Raw genomic sequence first — 20,134 nt, 5'->3', positions numbered from 1 at the left:
TTCTGTCCCAAGGTCCGACTGGGTCCCGGCTTCCACTATGTTTACCCAGTGTGCCATCAAGGAGATGTACCTGGCCACAAGCACTTGTCCACGTGTCCGTTGTCAGGTGGACTCTCCCAGTAAATGCGTTGTTGAGGGCACGGCAGATGTTTTGGGACACATGCTTGTGTAGTGCGGGGATGGCACATTGGGCAAAATAGTGTCGGCTGGGGACCGAGTACCGAGGGACAGCCACCGCCATAGGGTTGCGGAAGGATTCCGTCTCCACCAGCCTAAAAGGCAGCATTTCCAACGCAAGCCGTCGTGAAATGTGCGAATTTAGAACTGTGGCCTGTGGGGCGTTGGCTGCGAATTTGCGCTTTCGTTCAAAGGTCTGGGATATGGACAATTGAACGCTGCAGTGGGACGTGGACGTGGATGCTGTTTCTTGAGAAACTGCCATAACAAGTGAAGACTGAGAGGAGGTGGCATCTTTGCATGCAGTATGGACAGGGGATTGGCTTGCACGCACAACAGGGGGTTCTCTTGCACGCACAACAGCGGAAGAAGCAGTGGTGACACCCGCTGACACTGGTCGTGGACCCTGGGGTTCGCCCCACAAAGTCAGGTGCTTTGCTGACATGAACCTGATCATGCTGGTGGTGGTCAGGCTGGTAGTTTTGTCACCCCTGCTGATGCTGGCCTGGCAGGTGGTACAAATGGCCTTTTTGGGGTTATCAGCAGAGTCTTTAAAAAAATTCCAGACTCTGGAAGACCTACCGGTTGTACTGGCAACGTCCCTCGTGTTGGTGTTACGGGGAACGGTTGACCGCCTTCTGTCTGCGGCCACCACACTGCTTCTTCCTGCCTGTTGGGGTACTCTGCCTCCCTCCCCCTGTGTGCTGCTGGCCTCGCTCTGCGTGTCCTCCTGCCATGTTGGGTAGGTTACTAGATCGTCCACCACCTCTTCCACTTCCACACCACGGTCCTCCTGCTCACTTCGTGGCAATTGTGTCTCGTCATTGTTCATCTCTTGTGACAAACTGCCAGCGTCGCCTTCCTGTGGCCGTGGCTGTTCAAATATTTGGCCATCGCTACATAGGATCTCCTCTTCCACCACTTCAAGCGGAGGAGGCGAGGGGCCCAAATATGGAAATGGACCAGTGAACAGCTCTTCAGAGTGTCTAACTGTGGGATCAGTTGCTGTCTGACGACATTCGGCATGGTGGGAGGAAGGAGCATCAGGGTGAGGAGGAGTATGCGGTCGAGACTCACGGCTACTAACACTTGACCGTGTAGAAGAGAGACCGGAGGTGGTGGTGCCCAGGTGACTGGAAGTATTATCTGCTATCCAATTAATAATTTGTTCACACTGATCAGTTCGCAATAGTGGTGCTGTTGTGTGCTTCCTTAGTAATTCGGTCAAGAACTGGGAGCGAGAAGATGTGGCTGTTGGTTGTGGCACATTTTCACCTAGGCCACGGCCCCGTCCTCTGCACGCACCATCACCAGAACGTCCAGTTCCACGTCCCTTGCCACGCGCCTTGCCCATTGTAAATTAAGTAAAATAGCTTACACTCGCACTATCAATGGCAAAAGGGTAATAAAAAGAAGATTTGAACCGTGGAAGAGGAAAACTACAGTTCTAGTTCTCTGGCCTACACCAGAATCTTTTAAACAGATATATTTGTGTCTGAACAGTCAGCGAGACACTGAACCTGTTTTTTTTTATGCAAAAAGGTGGATTACACCCAGATTTGAACCGTGGAAGAGGAAAACCACAGTTCTAGTTCTCTGGCCTACACCAGAATCTTTTAAACAGATATATTTGTGTCTGAACAGTCAGCGAGACACTGAAACTGTTTTTTTTTTATGCAAAAAGGTGGATTACACCCAGATTTGAACCATGGAAGAGGAAAACCACAGTTCTAGTTCTCTGGCCTACACCAGAATCTTTTAAACATATATATTTGTGTCTGAACAGTCAGCGAGACACTCAAACTGTTTTTTTTAATGGAAAAAAGGCAAAAAAGTGGATAATACAGAGATTTAAACCGTGGAACTGCAAAACCACAGTTCTAGTTATCTGACCAGACTCTTTTAGGCTGTGTGCCCATGATGCGTTTTTTAAGCGCTTCCGCAGCGGCAAAAGCGCTGCAGAAACGCTTAAAAAACGCATGGTAGAAGGCCTACCATGTTCCCTAATGATAATCCGCATGTGCTGTGCACATGCTGCTGAAATTTCCGCTGCGGATTATCATTGCAGAAAAAAACGCAGCACTACCAATTATTCTGCAGAAGTGCTGCGTTTTCGCCGCCATTGACTTGCATTAGAACGCGCCAATTCCGCAAGACTGCATCTGTACTTGCGTAATTGGCGCGTTCTAATGTGCGGATGGTATCCGGGTGTGGAGGAGAGGAGGCTCTCCTCCCGACCCAGGTACCACTAAAATCTGTAAAAAAAAGAATAAAATAAAGAATATATATACTTACCTTCTGGTGGCCCGCGGCTCCTCCTTGCTTGGCAGCAGTTCATGATGGAAAGAAGGACTTGCGCTGACGTCAGAGTCATGTGATGGGTCACGCGACGCTGACGTCGGCAGGTCCTTCACTCTACCGCTGCCGGCAGCCGGGACAGAGGAAATCAAGACAGCGCGGGCCATCGGAGGGTATGTTGCATGGATTTATATAGTGTGACCAAGTTGACAAGCACTTTCCAAGTGATGCTAAAATCGCTTGGAAAGCGCTTGTCAACCCGCATGCGGAAATGCAAGTGAAGAACGCTTCACTTCCACATGTCCCTGGCAGGAAAACGCATGTACAATCCGCATGCGTTTTTTTCTGCCAGGGAGATGCAGAAACGCTCAGGAAAAAATCCTGAGCATTTCTGCATCGTGGGCACATAGCCTTGAACAGATATATTTGTGTCTGAACACTCACAGACACACTCAATTTTTTTTTTGGGGGGGGGGGGGAATACCAAAAGGTTAATAAGACGGGTATTTGTACAGTCTGACTGAGGGAAAAAAAAAAAAAAAGAGGATTTTTCCTGGCCCCTGAGACCTGGGGCTAAGTGTAGCAATTTGAAAAGCAGCACACAGGACTGTAATACAGTGTTTGTTGGTATAACCACTGCGTCTCCTATACAGCCTGCCTGCCTGATATCTGGGATGGATATTAGTCCTGAGAAGGACTGTTTGTTTGATTTTGCAGGCTTTAGAGACCCTACACTACCTATTTCGCAGTATAAATCTCTCCCTAACTCAGCAGCACTCTCCCTACACTGTCTGATCCGGAGCGACTGTGTCCAAGATGGCAGCGCCCGGTTTTAAATACTCGAGGTGACGCTGTGTGGCCAGTCAATCACTGTAATGCCCACAACCAACGTGGCTGAGGCATTACAGTGACTGGCTGGCAATCCCTGCATGTTCATTGGCTCTGTAAAGAGCGCCAAACATGCAGGGCGGAGACCCGAGCTCCTGCACGAGCAACCCGGAAATGCTCGGTGCTTGCCGAACATCCCGAGTAGCGTGATGCTCGGGCGAGTACAGAGCAGTGTCGAGCATGCTCGCTCAACAGTAGTAAGCACACTTGTACATAGAAAGCTATCACTGATAGGTCCACCTGCTGGACTGAAAATCCCAGAAAGAACAGAGATTGGAATGATTAAAACACAAGTTATACTGAATCTTTTCTCACAAAACTATATTGTATATCTATCTACTCAGCTCCCTCTGCTCTAAAACATAGTGCCTGCAGACTGGCCCGCAATTTCTTGGAGACAGGTTTTTAAGTCTGACTAACTGCTACTGCTAATACATGTTAGAGTAGGGCTTATTGTAACACGTGTTCTTATCAGTAGCAGCTAATCAAAACCTATCATTACAGTTTTCTATAAAGTTTATAAATCATGCTGTTCCTGTTATTCAGCCCTTATATCTTGATCATCAGTCCCCCCCCCCACAATGCCCTGCCCCCAGTCACTACCCCATAGACCCTCAAGCAGTATTACAGTATTGCCACCACACAGCATGATGTCCTCACAACCCCACACATTGCGATGCTCCCACATTTACCCACATAGTATTATGCCCTCCCAGCCCCCTTGCAGAGCATGATGTCCTCTAAGCCTCCCATAGTATATGATACCCCACAGCTTCTCACACATAGTATGATGCACCCCACTCAAAGCTGGTCACACAGTAAGAAGTCAACAGTCAGACACAACATGATGCCCCTACAATTTCACCCTGCAAGTACTGAATGACAATAAAAAGCGAAACATAAATACTACTCACCCAGCCCCGTTCCATCGATGCGCTGATCCAGTCTGTGCTGTGTGTGGACTGAAGCTCCAAGCTGCCAGTACTGTACAATCTCGTGATGTCATCATGCTTTTGCACTGACACTTGGACACACAGTCTGAATAGTTGATCAGGAAGCCAATGGCTCCCTATTCCACAATTGTTGAAATCAAGACACTGGTCTTGCGGTGCCAGGCTATCCCAACTGATGAGCAGTATGCCCCAGTTTCCAACCTTTTGGCTATACTGGTCCATACGCTGGACAGGAACAGCCAAAAAGCCAGATGTGGCCCGGAGGCTGCAGTTTGCCCAGGTCTACTATAAAATGTACAGCAAAAGGGATGAACTCTTGACCTCTTTTTTGACAGGATGAAAAAGTAGAAGACAAAGTAAGAGACTGTGAAGAATCTTTGAACATTCTAATGAAAGGAAGAATGAACGACAGGAGTAGGTCGACCTCCCAGAGTGAGCCTGAATTTTACTAGTTGGAAAATCTTAACATAGCTTAAGTTTAGAATTTGCAGGCACATTGGCCCCAATTTCTCAAGACTGGTGTGTGAGGTGTCTGATTCATTAAGAGTTGCACACCTCTTAATGAAGCAAGGCGCAAAGTGGTATGTACCTCAATGTGCAGCTTGCCACAAATCTTACTCCAGTGAAGAACTAGAGCAAGATTTGATGAGCAGTCATGAATTGGGGCCATTGTCTGTCCAGTACATTTACTTGGAGCCCTCTTCACAGTCACAGTGTACTCTAAATAAAAAAATTTATATATTCTAGATATATTAGGTCCACCAGGCCATTAAAGGGATTTTATGATCTAATTTAATGTCTAGAATATGCAATTTTTCTATTTTGTGTTATCTGACCTATGGGACACTCACATATTCTAAAATGAAGAGTATGCAGTGGCTGGTGTTACGCTGCATCTTTTTTTTTGTTTCTCTCCTGCACATTGACTCTGGTTATCTGTCTGTGCAGGGAAATGCAGTTCTGGCCTAATCAAAGTAAATGATACTAGCAGCAATATCAGTACTAGAGGTTCAGTGTTACATATGTGACGCGCCCCCTGGGCCCGTGTTGTTTGGGGGATTACCCGGAGCCGGATCAGATGGGGGTTGTAGTCTCCGAGTGGCGGTGACCCGGTCCGTGCCCTGGGTGTCAAGCTCAGTGTGTGGCAGTCCTACAGATGTTACTGGATGTTCTTTTAGTGTCGACTACGCCACCCGTTGAATTGCGGTCAATACGGCCGCCGCTGCAGCAGGGTCCGCTGAGGCTGGTGATGTGTGTGCAGCTCAGGTAGTATAACCCCCAACGGGAGGGGTATAGCCTCAGGGGGTCAGTTGCAGAGGATGGTGGTTGTGGAGGTGCAGTGAGGATGGTAATGAAACTCAGAGTCGGGCTGTGCAGTTCAGGGTTTGTTTACTTACTGCAGTTGTTCTGGTCACTCCGGCCTTGAGTGACCACCCGAGCCGTGCTGCGTCCACCAGGTCCTGGACTCGGCCAACCCCCAGGTGATTCTGGAGCGTGGTCCTGAGCTCCCTTTCTGACTTGTCCTTCTCTCTGGCCTTCCCCACCAGGGATCCACCTAAGTCCGGCTCCCTCGGGCCTCTTGTTGGTAAACCCTTGTCTCTGGGTTCCCTGACCCTATTCTTGGTTTGCCTTCCGGGTGGATTTAGTGGGTGGTCGTGGCAGATCCTGCCCACGACCTCCGGTCTCTGGCTAAGGATTAGTGCCCTCCACCAGCTTGGGATCCGGTACCCTTGTGCCAACTCTTCACCCTCTGATCTAATCTTGGGTTCTTGGAGTTCTCTCTTCTCCCCCTCTGGGTCCTTCTTTCTCCTCTCTCTCTCTGGGCCTTGGAGCTGCTCTGCTTGTCTGACCAAAACCTCTACAAAAGACCCTGTTCTAAGATGGTTCCCACCTTATATACTCCCTCTATGTGTGAGCTCAGGTGACCAGCACCCAATGAGCTCCTAGCATTACCCAGACTGCTCCCCCTATCTGCCCCTACACTACTGGGTTGTTCCACCCCCCCTCCCACTCCAGCCAGGGACAGACACTGTCGTACCTGCACATTTCTCTAGTGGGAGTACCATTGGTCTGTCCCCCGGAAATGGGATGTGTGTAGTGCATGCAGCCTACTGAGCTCAGTTCCACACTCCATCCTTACCCGGGAGTGGAATACCACACCTCTGGCTTGAGGCGTAATACCCCTGTAGCAGCCGAATCCTCAGGGTGCTACATTCCCCCCTGGTAAATCACAGCACGTCCTCGGGCTGTAAGAGAACAAACATCCAAAACATACAATTATTTTTCATAAACATCAACATATAAACATATAAAACATCACATATATTATCAGCAATAAACTTTTCATATAAATAACATTCTTATAAACATTCCTGTCTCTGGTTCCTCCGGTCACGGTGCAACTTGTGACCGGGTAAAGTGCGACAGTCTCTTGAAGAAAAATGGTTTTCCTATAAAACCAGTAGGGGGCGCTTTAGGAAGCGCAACTATATACAAAGGGGATATGGCCGCTCTCAGTCCTCGGCCAGGTATTAGGAACTAGGGACACACGGGCATCAGTTCACACTTTGTCCCAACGGGGAACATATTTTAAATAAGTAACAGTTCTTGGTACCCCGACGGGCAACTTTATACAGTCTCTCTCTACCGTACTTCAACGACGGCGTCCTCCTGCTCTTTCTTGTTGGTTGGTTTCAGTTTCAGACCCGTCCGGGTCCTCTTGCTCCTCCTCACACCGCAGCTCCTCCTCCGTCAGGCGATGCACATGGAGGGCGTAGGGTCCTTTGGCACACTTGTGCCGGGTGAAGGTGACCTCGTCCCCTACATACAGGTCACGACCTCTGTGTCCCTCCGGCAGATGGCTTTCTACGTCTCTGCGGGTCACAAAGACGTCGCCGGGGGTATGATGGTCTCTAATGAAGCCCCACCCATGCTGCATGTTGAATTTTATCACAGTCCCGGTGGAAGGGGGACCATGAGCTGCACGGGGATTCCTCCTGGTCCGGCTCTTCTGCTCCGCGCTCCTTATCTGTGCTTGCTGTTCCCGGACCCGCCTCTCTCTCCGCTCCTTCTCGAAGACTTCGAGCTGCTGGCGGCAGCACTCTGCACGCTCCGCTGCGGCCGCCCGAGTCTCCTGAGTGAACCCCATGAGGTCTTCTCCGGTGGGGTCCCACTCAAACTGTGCCTCCTCCAGCGGGGGTGAGGTCCTCTTTACAGGCTTCGGAGCCGGAATCAGGGGCTCGCACATGGGCCTTGCTCTCTGGAGTTCCAGCTGAATGTACTCCTGGGGCCATACAAAGGGCTGCCCATCCGGGCACGTATGCTGGGCAAATAGATTTTCACCCAGGTGCGGCACTCTAGATGTTGAGGGCGCGTTGATGGTAGCGGCGCCCGGGTTGACCAGGCCTTGCGACCAGGCTTGGGGCACCCTAAAGGCAAAGGGCACCGTAAGAACGGCGGCGCCCTGGATTACTCGGCCCTGCGACCAGGCTGGTGGCTCCGCGGAGGTAGGGGGCGCTGTTGGAATGGCGGCGCCCGGGTGTACTAGGCCTTGCGACCAGGCCGATGGTATTTCCTGCTTTGCCGCGCTCAGGGTCGAAGCGCGTGACGTCACAGGGGTCGCGGCCGCGGTTTCCGGTTGAGGCCTAGTCTGCGGCGGTGACGATGCAGCGACGGGCACGGCAGGGGGAATTTCGGGCTCTGCGACGGGGAGCTGGGGCAGGCACGCGGTTTCCCGGCTCGGGGTAGAGACGTCCCCTTTACCTGCCTCCGTCCGTTCGGCTCCCTTCTCGGCGCCGTCTCCGGCCTTGAGTCCTCCTGCACCATCCTCAGAGGCGGTCTGTCTCCTCGTCTCGGGTGGCGTGCTCCGCTGACGGGTTTCAGTCTGCTGGGCCATCTCTCGGCTCCACTCCGCCAACGTCTCTCGCTGCACCCGGGCCATCCTTCGTGCGAGGCCCTCCAGCGCAGTCTGCGCACACTCCCGGTCTCGGGGGAGCTGTGCCAGGACCTCCACTAGGCCTAGTGGGGTTGTGGCTTGTAGCAGGCTCCTGACCACTGGGTCGGTGCTGCCTGACTCTCCCTCCATCTCCGGGTAGGCTTTCTCTGGACTCCTCTCCAGACGTCTTGTCTCCGGGTGCGCTCTCTCCAGACTGCTCCAGGCGGCACCCATCTTCGTTCTTTTGTTTAGTCTCCGCCCACATTGAGGGTGGTCCCGGGGCAACTTAGTGATTGTCAGTTCCAGGGGCAGTTCTCTTACGCTGATGGACACTTCCAGCATCACAGTCTCTGTTGGTGGGCGCGGTTTCCGCTTTTGGCGCCATTCTTCGACCTGGCCCACGATGGGAGGTGGCCTCTTGCCACCCTCTGGCACGCCCATAATGGCGTCCGCTCTTCCAAGGCGGGAAATCTTTGGAAATGGCGGGAATCGTCTCCCAGTGGCGGGAAACTCCATGGATGGCGGGAAAAAGCTGCAAATGGCGGACAACCGGCGGGAAACGACCTGTGATGGGGTCCGTTGGCGGGGACCCTCCGGAACCGGCGGGAGACTTCTTTTTAAGGTAACGGTGAACTTTTCTTCAGGCACGCAGTACCCGGTTGTTGCGGGCACGTGATCCTGCCGACTACGCCAAAGTTGACGCGCCCCCTGGGCCCGTGTTGTTTGGGGGATTACCCGGAGCCGGATCAGATGGGGGTTGTAGTCTCCGAGTGGCGGTGACCCGGTCCGTGCCCAGGGTGTCAAGCTCAGTGTGTGGCAGTCCTACAGATGTTACTGGATGTTCTTTTAGTGTCGACTACGCCACCCGTTGAATTGCGGTCAATACGGCCGCCGCTGCAGCAGGGTCCGCTGAGGCTGGTGATGTGTGTGCAGCTCAGGTAGTATAACCCCCAACGGGAGGGGTATAGCCTCAGGGGGTCAGTTGCAGAGGATGGTGGTTGTGGAGGTGCAGTGAGGATGGTAATGAAACTCAGAGCCGGGCTGTGCAGTTCAGGGTTTTTACTTACTGCTGTTGTGCTGGTCACTCCGGCCTTGAGTGACCACCCGAGCCGTGCTGCGTCCACCAGGTCCTGGACTCGGCCAACCCCCAGGTGATTCTGGAGCGTGGTCCTGAGCTCCCTTTCTGACTTGTCCTTCTCTCTGGCCTTCCCCACCAGGGATCCACCTAAGTCCGGCTCCCTCGGGCCTCTTGTTGGTAAACCCTTGTCTCTGGGTTCCCTGACCCTATTCTTGGTTTGCCTTCCGGGTGGATTTAGTGGGTGGTCGTGGCAGATCCTGCCCACGACCTCCGGTCTCTGGCTAAGGATTAGTGCCCTCCACCAGCTTGGGATCCGGTACCCTTGTGCCAACTCTTCACCCTCTGATCTAATCTTGGGTTCTTGGAGTTCTCTCTTCTCCCCCTCTGGGTCCTTCTTTCTCCTCTCTCTCTCTGGGCCTTGGAGCTGCTCTGCTTGTCTGACCAAAACCTCTACAAAAGACCCTGTTCTAAGATGGTTCCCACCTTATATACTCCCTCTATGTGTGAGCTCAGGTGACCAGCACCCAATGAGCTCCTAGCATTACCCAGACTGCTCCCCCTATCTGCCCCTACACTACTGGGATGTTCCACCCCCCCTCCCACTCCAGCCAGGGACAGACACTGTCGTACCTGCACATTTCTCTAGTGGGAGTACCATTGGTCTGTCCCCCGGAAATGGGATGTATGTAGTGCATGCAGCCTACTGAGCTCAGTTCCACACTCCATCCTTACCCGGGAGTGGAATACCACACCTCTGGCTTGAGGCGTAATACCCCTGTAGCAGCCGAATCCTCAGGGTGCTACATTTGTGTGTCACCCAGGGGGATATAGGGGACTCGGTAGCCGGGCCTTTTACCTTGTTTAGGATGTCACGGCAGTCGGCTCCCGGGCCCGTACTCTGGGTCTCTCTTTAAAAAGGGTTTTTAGTGTACAGTTTGTCTCGTGACGCCACCTGTGGTTTCCGGTAATGGTCACCGGCGCTGCTGCAGACCTCTGGGGGTGATGGGATGTCAGCTGGGATGTTTCTGCTCCACACAGGCGGAGCGGGCCCCCAGGGCAGTGTAGGTGCAAATGGTGGTGATGCTGGGGCTTGCAGTGCAGGAGAGATGGCGCAGCAGGAGTAACTGACAGAGACAGGGGATTCACTTCAGTACCTTTACTGGTGCGGATGTCAGGTACGGTCCAGGGTACTCGGTAGGAAGGGTGCACTTCAGGACTTCTCCCCAGTGAGCGGGTATAAGGCCTCCTGGTCCGTGTCTCCCTCTCTCTAAGCTCCTGGCAAGCCTGCAACTGGGCCTAGCTTCTGTGTCGTGCTGTTCCTTCACCTGTCGCTTGTTAGTAGGACCTTTTTCTGGCAACCACTATCCCTGGACGCCGGGGCCTTCGTGGTTCCTAGTCCTGTCAAGGGTTTAGCTTCAGGTCGACCAGGGACTTGTAGTCCTCCTGGTATGCTGGTGATCCCTACTGGGTATAAATGACCCTGTAGGCGCGGACCCGGTGTCCGGTTCGTGTCTTGGTGTGAGCCTATGATGCTCCTCTGCCCCCTTGACCCCTCTCTCCTCTCCTTACTGCCTCCGGCCACACTCAGGGCCCTCAATACAGCAGCAGACATGCTGTGTCTTCACTGCTCTCAGTGGCAGCACACTCTCTGACCAACTAACTCAGACTGAACTGCCTGGCTCCACCCTCCATATATATCTCCATATATATATCCCTAACAGGGCTCCCTCTGGTGGTATGAGGTGGCAGGGTGGAGGTGTCTGTTTGTAATGAGGGCCTCTTGTGGAGAAGTCCATAAATGCACCCTTTCTGGGTCCTGTGGTACCTGTGAACAGCAGGGTGCCACATATGGATCACAAACAATGAAAAAAAGGGGACGCGCCCATAGTGCAAATCATACAAGGTGGATAGAACACGTTAAGGTGATAATTACTCACCCTTACTCACCCTGAGAGGTTGTGCTCACAGGCACAACTCTGTACAAGTAGGAAATAAAATGCTCCCTGAGGGCTGGAGCTTCACCCACTGGGTTCCAACGGGAGTCTAGAAATTTGGATGACGGATGATGGGAATCGGTGACCAATATCTCTGCCCAGGAACCGATGCCACAGAGGAGTGATCTTTGTAAATTTGTATTTAGAGTTGTATTTATTTGCTACGCATTTCGAGGCTGTTTTGGCCTCTTCATCAGGCAAAAATATATATAAAAAACATCTTACTTACAGGCTATTATATACACCCACCAGGGTGTTCCCTGACAAATCAGGTGCTCACATTCATTAATTGGCAGCTGTGCTGCGTGTCTCTATACAAACCAGAGACTCTTAAAATGCCAAATGTATAAAATACACAAATAAAATACAAATATATATATACATATACATATTACAAATAAACTAAATACTGGGCAATAATATCTATCACATGCACAATTTTGTTTTATAGCAGCTAGACTGAAGCACAAGAATTGCAAGTGCCATTTTAAAAAATATATATATATATAAAAAAAAAAAAAAAAACGCCCCCTCCCCCCAGAAAAAACACATATGAAATACAAATAACCGCTGGGCAATATCGTCTATCATGTGCACAATTTTCATATATAGCAGCTAGATGAAGTCACAAAAATTGCAAGTTCCATTTCAAATATTTCTATACCGTATATACTTGTGTATAAGCAGACTTTTTCAGCACATTTTTTATGCTGAAGAAGCCCCCCTCGGCTTATACTTTAGTGAGGGTCCCACTTAACCACAGCCGGCGTCAGCACACGGGCAAGTTCCGGGGCCCTGAGCAGGCGCACTATGGGGCCCGTAAGCGGGGGAGTGCGGTGGCAATGCCGGCAAGTGGGCCCCCCCCCCCGCTTGCTCAGGTCCCCAGCACAATACTTACCTCTCCCCGTTCCTCTGCAGGTCCTGTCTCTTTCGTGTCTCCTGACTTGTGACGTCTCAGGGCAGATGGTGCTATGACGTCTTTATAGCGCACCCTCTGCTGAGCAGTCACAGTGAAGAGAGCGGGAAGACGGCGACGCTGAGGAGTCCAGAGTAGATCAGCGGCAGTGAGGAGAGGTGAGCATTTTACTTTTTTTTATGTATGGAGCATTATATGGGGCCCATACAGCATGGAGCATTATATGGGGCCCATACAGCGTGGAGCATTATATAGGGTCCATACAGCGTGGAACACTATATGGGAAAAATACAGCGTGGAGCATAATATGGGGTCCATACAGCGTGGAGCATTATATGGGGTCCATAGAGCGTGGAGCATTATATGGGGTCCATAGAGCGTGGAGCATTATATGGAGCTCATACAGCATGGAGCATTATATGGGGGCCATACAGCATGGAGCATTATATGGAGCTCATACAGCATGGAGCATTATATAGGGCCCATACAGCGTGGAGCATTATATGGAGCATTATATGGAGCTCAAATAGCATGGGGCATTATATTGGGCCCATTATTCTGTATGGCTCAATTAATGTAATTTTATTGGTATCTGTTTTTATTTTTGAAATTTACTAGTAGCTGCTGGATTTCCCACCCTAGGCTTATACTCGAATTAATAAGATTTCCCAGCTTTTTGTGGTAAAATTAGGTGCCTCGGTTTATTTTCGGGTCTGCTTATACTCGAGTATATACTGTATGTCTCATTCCCACAGACATTCCAAAACCTGGGAGTGATTATGTTTGTAACCTCCAAGGAGGAAAAAAAAACAAAAAAAAACACACAGCTAACCAGTGTTATATATGCCTTCATTTAACCCATCTGGTTTCAGTGTGGAAAGTTTAAAAATCCAATAGGACTCTATTGATGAGCCTTTGTAATCAAACACGTGGTCAAAATTGTTGTCAACCCTGCTCCCACAGAATCTAAAAAAAAATTAAACTCATGAAATAGGCCTTGACAGAAATGATGGTATCTCTGAAAATAATGTGACAAAAGGGACATGTTTAATCAAGTTGTGTCCACTAATTAGTATCACAGCTGTCTACAATCTTGTAATCAGTCAGTGGGCCTGTATATAGGGCTACAGATACTCACTGTGCTGTTTGGTGACATGGTGTGTACCACACTTAACATGAACCTGAGGAAGCAAAGGAAGCAAAGGAAAGAGTTGTCTCAGGAGATCTGAAAGAAAATTATAAACAAGCATGTTAAAGGTAAAGGTTATAAGACCATCTCCAAGCAGCTTGATGTTCCTGTGACTACAGTTGCACATATTATTCAGAAATTTAAGATCCATGGGACTGTAGCCAACCTCCCTGGACGTGGCCACAGGAGGAAAATTGATGACAAATCAAAGAGACAGATAATACGAATGGTAACAAAAGAGCCCAGGATAACTTCTAAAGAGATTAAAGGTGAACTTCAAGCTCAAGGAACATCAGTGTCAGATCGCACTATCCGTCGTCGTTTGATCCGAAGTGGACTTGATGGGAGACTACCAAGGAGAACATCATTGTTGAAAAAAAATCATAAAAAAGCCAGACTGAAATTTGCCAAACTACATGTTGACAAGCCACAAAGGTTCTGGGAGAATGTCTTATGGACAGATGAGACAAAAATGGAAGTTTTTGGCAAGGCACATCAGCTCTATGTTCACAGACGGAAAAATGAAACATATCAAAAAAAGAACACTGTCCCTACTGTGAAACATGGAGGAGGCTCTGTTATGTTCTGGGGCTGATTTGCTGCATCTGGCACAGGGTGTCTTGAATCTGTGCTGGGTGCAATGAAATCTCAAGGCTATCAAGGGATTCTAGAGAAAAATGTGCTGCCCAGTGTCAGAAAGCTTGGTCTCAGTCGCAGGTCATGGGTCTTGCAACAGGATAATGACCCAAAACACACACCTAAAAACACCCAAGAATGGCTAAGAGGAAAACATTGGACTATTCTGAAGTGGCTTTCTATGAGCCCTGGCCTAAATCCTATTGAGCATCTTTGGAAATAGCTGAAACATGCCATCTGGAAAAGGCAACCTTCAAACACGAGACAACTGGAGCAGTTTGCTCATGAGGAGTGGGCCAAAATACCTGTCGAGAGGTGCAAAAGTCTCATTGATAGTTACAGGAATCGTTTGATTGCAGTGATTGGCTCAAAAGGTTGTTCAACAAAAAATTAAGTTAAGAGTACCATCATTTTTGTCCAGGCCTATTTCATGAGTTTAATTTTTTTAAAAATTCTGTGGAACCAGGTTTGAAAAGCAATGTCTGACTTTCATTTGTTCATTTTCATAGATTTTTAATTTATTATTACTTTTGTCAGATTCAAGTTATTTCTGTGACCATTGTGGATTTTTCTTTCATTAAACGAGGGGTACCAACAATTTTGACCACGTGTGTATTCGGTGTGTTCCCAGATATCTGTTCTATTACAGTTAATTTTAATTGGCAGGATCCAGGTTCTGCAGTTGATTCCAACACCCTTGGCCCCAACCCTTTGATCACTCACAACAGTGGGGATCTTGATTCCACACATGGGACGTTAAACAGTATGATCTCATTGACCCCCATTGGTCTCTCATCTTGAAATCCACTTTTGGTAGATTCATCAGGGGCCGTTGGAGGTGGTTTTCCTTCCTCCACAATAGCCCATCCTCTCACTGGCATCCACAAACCCAATAGGGATAGGGAGATCCCCACCAAGGGACCCTTGGATGGTCTCCTATTTTCGAACCACTTCATTCATCCGTTGGTACCCTTGTGAAGGATACATCATCCAATAAGGGCATCATCAATGCTAAACCGAAGACGAATCTTAATAAGATCTCTTTTTTCCCGCCGATAAGTACCCCGAAGCCCAATCGTTCACAAAAAAAGAAAAGCCGATTCAGGGGGTGTAGGGGAGACACTAGATACAATTCCAACTCAAATAGAAAAAAGTCCCCAAAGAAACAGGAAATAATAATATTTAATTTATCGGACCATGTCCTAGATCAAGAGGAGGTATGATTACTTAATAGAAACCTGTCCTTTTGCCCTACAGCAAGAGCAGACCTCTTTGATTTATTCTTGGATCTTAACTCTTTTGTCAGGAAATTAACCATCAATCATCATTTCCTGATAAAGAAGAAGCAAAGAAATATTTCAGTTTCTACTAGCTCCTTAAAATTGGAGCCCAACAGTGACATTCCAGCCTTACATGTGGATGTTCGTCCCAAGTCTCACTTTTACCAACATCATCACAAAGGGAGTCATATCGAAACATTCCACCATTTGGTACAAAAAGAACTTAGGTCTATGCCCAGTAAAATTTATAGAGACAACCTCACAAAAGGTGAACATATTGCCATGGAGCTACTAAAGAACAATACCCATAAAATCATCCGGGCTGCTGATAAGGGTGGAGGGGTGGTCATTCTCAACAGAGAATGCTACCTCAAAGACAGCCATAGGATCCTCAGTGATGAGGATTATTATATCAAGCTCAAGGAAGATTCCTCTGATCAATACTACAGTGAACAGATGTCATTAATTAAGATAGCTAATTCCAGGAACCTTTTGAATAATAAAGAAAATGATTTTTTAAACATTAAGAATTTTCAATTACCTTTTTTTTATTTTTTGCCCGAAATTCACAAAAGTTTGATTGGTCGCCCTATAATTTCAGGGATTCACTCGCTTATGACTAATTTGTCCCATTAAGTTGATCTTTTTTTACATTGTTATGTGTTGCAACTACCCTCTTATTTGAGAGATTCCACTCATTTGATAACTGAGCTCAAAAGTTGGAGGGTGCCAAACCAATTTTCCTTCATGACATTGGATGTTTCGGCCCTATACTCGAATATCCAAAATGAGTTAGGCTTAAAAGCTATACAGCACTATCTTCTTCAGGACTCATCCTTGTCTGATCTTCAGTCATCTTGTTTGGTTGACAGCATCAAATTTCTACTTGAACACCGGCAGTTGAGGGGCTGTGCGATGAGCACACGGTTCGCACCCAGTTATGCGAACCTATTCATGGGTCTTTTCGAGTCTGTGCATATCGCTCAGCACCCCCCCCTGCCGGCGGGCCACATCCACTTCTACAAAAAAATGTATTGATGACTTATTCATCATTTGGACCGGTACCTCTGAGGAAGCTGAAACATTTGTGAGGGATCTTAGCTCTAATTCTTGGGGTTTAAGATTCTCGCATAATTTTTCTCCTACAAACATAGAATTTTGGGATTTGAATATATACAAAGAATAATATTTACATTTCAACGCACTTCAAGAGCGTTGATGTCAACAGTTATCTTAAATTTACTAGTGGTCACCACCCCAAATAGATTACCAATATTCCATAAGGTCAGTACAGAAGAGTTCTAAAAAATTGCACTAATCATGCGGATTTCCTAAAGTAGGCCCGAATCCTTGAAAGGAGATTCAAAGAAAGACATTTTCCCAAAGAAATACTCAATGATGCTTATCAACGTACTGTTATTTTATAACAAGATGACTGTATATTGAAATCAAGAGGGACAAAAAAAATCTGTGGATGCCAGTGGGATGAAACTTGACAGGAAAATCAAATACAGCCTTCTAACCACGTATAATCAATCTCATAAGAAAATAAGGGAAATTTTTTTCAAAATATTGGGCACTTCTCATCAACGATCCGATATTATCGTGGAACATCCCAGACCATCCCATTATTATATTCCGTCGAAATAGGTATTTAAAAAATCATGTTTCCACACTGAATCTGGTTTCTACACTGAATACAGATGGGTTAAATGAATACACAGATAACACTGGTTAGCTGTGTGTTTTTCGATTTTCTTTTTGTCTCTCCTTGGAGGTTACTGTTATAATCTGCAACATGCATTAAGGAAAGATAGGGGAAGGCTGTCCCTACAGTAAGACTAAGCTGAATCCCTACGATGTAGCGGGCTGCCTGTTCCTAGCGAACAGACGCGCCTTAGTCCTCGGCTAGTCTCAACGAAGACCTATAGCATTAATGGAGGGGTCCCTAAAAGAACTAAGGACTGGGACAAAAAATGGGACACCTCCTAAACAGAGAAGTTGTTGCAGAACACAAAAACACAAACTGACAAAAGGCACTAGAGGTCCCAGAAGGACCAAGCAAACTGACAGAGAAAGGCACAGAAGCACCAGGCTTTGAGAAACAGTCAAACACTGAAGTCCAGCACAGCCAGAAGGGCGGAGCGGGAATATAAAGGCAGATGGTCACGTCATTGCAAAACACAAGATGGAAAAAAACAAACAGGAGGGTTATAACAGTACCCACTCTTTTATGAGGATCCTCTGGATCCTCCAGGCCCAGGCTTATCCGGAAACCTCCTGTGGAAAGCTTCAACAAGCCTAGGAGCAGAGACATCATCCGTCCTTACCCAGGAATTGTCTTCAGGACCGAAACTCTTCCAGGAGACAAGATACTGTAATCTCCCTCTATGCCATCTAGAATTCAAGATACGAGAACTTTCATATTCGCCGTCTTCCACCACAGGAGGAACTGTGACAGTGGCATCCCTATCAGATACATCAGCCTTTTTCAACAAGGAAACATGAAACACAGGATTAATCTTCCAGGAAGTATGGACAGCCAACCTAACAGCAGATGGGTTAACAACCTGAAGCACTTTAAATGGACCCACAAACTTAGGACCCAGTTTTTTAGAGGGAATCCTCAACTGCAGGTTCTTCTAGGACAACCAAACCATGTCACCAACAGTAAACAAAACCTCCTTACGTTTCCTGTCAAAATACTTCTTGGACTTCTTGTTAGCATCTTGAAGGCTGCAACGTACATTAGTCCAAACTCTCTCCAAATCACCGGAAAAATTCTCCTCCTCCAGCACCTCCAACCCCAATTTGGAGAACGAACTAAAAGACTGATGTCTCCCAGTACAACAAAAAAAAGGAGAACACCCAGCAGAGGAGGAGGTATGATTGTTAAGAGCAAATTCTGTTAGAGGCAGAAACTCAGACCACACCTCTTGATTGTCCACCACAAAACAACACAAAAACTGTTCAACATCCTGGTTCTTTCTTTCAGTCTGTCCATTAGACTCAGGATGACAACCAGACGAAAATGACAAATGGACTCCCAACCTGTCACAAAAAGCACGCCAAAAGCGAGCCACAAACTGAGGTCCTCTATCAGAAACAATATCTGAGTGTATTGGCACAGGGCAACTTAATGAATGGAACCAAATGACACATCTTACTAAAACGGTCCACGATCACCCAGATGACAGTAAAACCCTCGGACACAGGAAGATCAGTAATAAAACCCATTGTGAGATGCGTCCAAGGTGCACTAGGAACCTCCAGAGGGCAAAGCAACCCTGCAGCAGGAGTATGTGAAGCCTTTGACCTAGCACACACAGTACATTGACGCACCCACTTGATGACTTCCTTCTGCCATCCAGGCCACCAAAAACTGCGACTGATAAGTCTCTTAGTCTCCGAAATTCCTGGATGACCTGCCAACCGAGACTCACGACACTCCACAAACAAATCTCCCCTAAAGGCTCTAGGCACGAACAACCTCCCATGGGGAGTATTAGATGGAGCATCATCTTGAGCTTTCAGAATCCCATTCTCCAACACGGAGTCCAATGCCGCCACCACAACTCCTTTCTGTAAAATGCTCTCCTCCTCCTCGGCACCGACCGTAGGAGAGAAGCTGCGAGATAAAGCATCAGCTTTAACATTCTTAGTACCAGGGATATAGGTAACAGAAAAATGAAACCGAGAAAAAAAAAAGTGCCCACCTAGCTTGACGGGCATTCAAGCGCTTGGCAGCATCCAGATAGATCGAATTCTTATGATCTGTGAAAACCTGAATAGGAAATCTAGCGCCTTCCAAAAAATTACGCCAATGTTCAAACGCGAGTTTAATAGCCAGCAACTCCCAATTTCCAACATCATAATTCAGTTCGGTTTCCGAAAGAATTTTCGAAAAGAAGGCACAAGGATGTACTCCACCCTTGCTCTCCTGAGACAAAACTGCTCCGACCCCCACCGATGAAGCATCGACCTCGACCAAAAAAGGCTTAGTCTCATCAGGCTGCATAAGGATAGGGGCAGAACTGAACCTCTCTTTGAGATACTCAAACGCTTCAATGGCCTCAGTAGTCCACTGGGCCGTATTAGCTCCCCTCCTGGTGAAATCGGTTAAAGGTTTAACAAGTACAGAAAAATTCTTAATGAATTTCCTGTAATAATTGGCAAAACCCAAAAATCTCTGTATAGATTTCAAACCAATAGGCCTAGGCCATTCCTGCACAGCCTGAGCCTTCACAGGGTCCATCTCAAAGCCCTCGCTGGAGACAATGTAGCCCAAAAAACTAATTTTCTGCACAGCGAACTCACATTTCTCCAGCTTAGCAAAGAGTGAATTATCACTCAATAACTGCAAAACTTCACGTACACTCTGCCAATGGGATTCTAGATCTGGTGAGTAAATCAAAATGTCATCCAAATACACAACCACATTCTTACCAATCAAAGGTCTCAGGATGTCATAAATAAGGTTCTGAAAAAATGCAGGTGCATTGGTAAGACCAAAAGGCATCACCAGATTCTCAAAGTGACCTACCGGAGTGTTAAAAGCAGTTTTCCATTCATCACCCTCCTTCATTCGTAACAAATTGTATGCCCCCCGGAGATCAATTTTAAAGAACCACTTGGCCCCCACTAACTGGTTAAACAAGTCAGGAATTAACGGCAATGGGTAGGAATTGCATATGGTAATCTTATTAATTTCACAAAAATCCAGACATGTATGTAGACCCCCATCCTTTTTTTTAACAAAGAAAAATCCAACTGCCACAGGTGACTTAGAAG

The 20,134-nt window shown here is 47.8% G+C and overlaps 1 protein-coding gene across 2 annotated transcripts in view; it reads left to right on the top strand.

Annotated features, from left to right (window-relative positions):
• LOC141273616 (serine/threonine-protein kinase PLK2-like) overlaps positions 1 to 20,134 on the top strand; it is a 248,236-nt gene that overhangs the window by 172,890 nt on the left and 55,212 nt on the right. For both annotated transcript variants that reach the window (XM_073685702.1, XM_073685710.1), the window contains one exon: positions 4,652 to 4,748. In XM_073685702.1, the coding sequence (XP_073541803.1) occupies positions 4,652 to 4,748 (97 nt within the window). The remainder of the gene's footprint in view (positions 1 to 4,651; positions 4,749 to 20,134) is intronic.

The sequence above is a fragment of the Phyllobates terribilis genome, unplaced genomic scaffold, assembly GCF_046119375.1.
Source record: "Phyllobates terribilis strain yellow unplaced genomic scaffold, ASM4611937v1 Scaffold_1__5_contigs__length_1240528914, whole genome shotgun sequence".
NCBI lineage: Eukaryota > Metazoa > Chordata > Amphibia > Anura > Dendrobatidae > Phyllobates > Phyllobates terribilis.
Note: the sequence above shows the minus strand (reverse complement) of the source record. Positions and strands in the feature narration are given on the sequence as shown.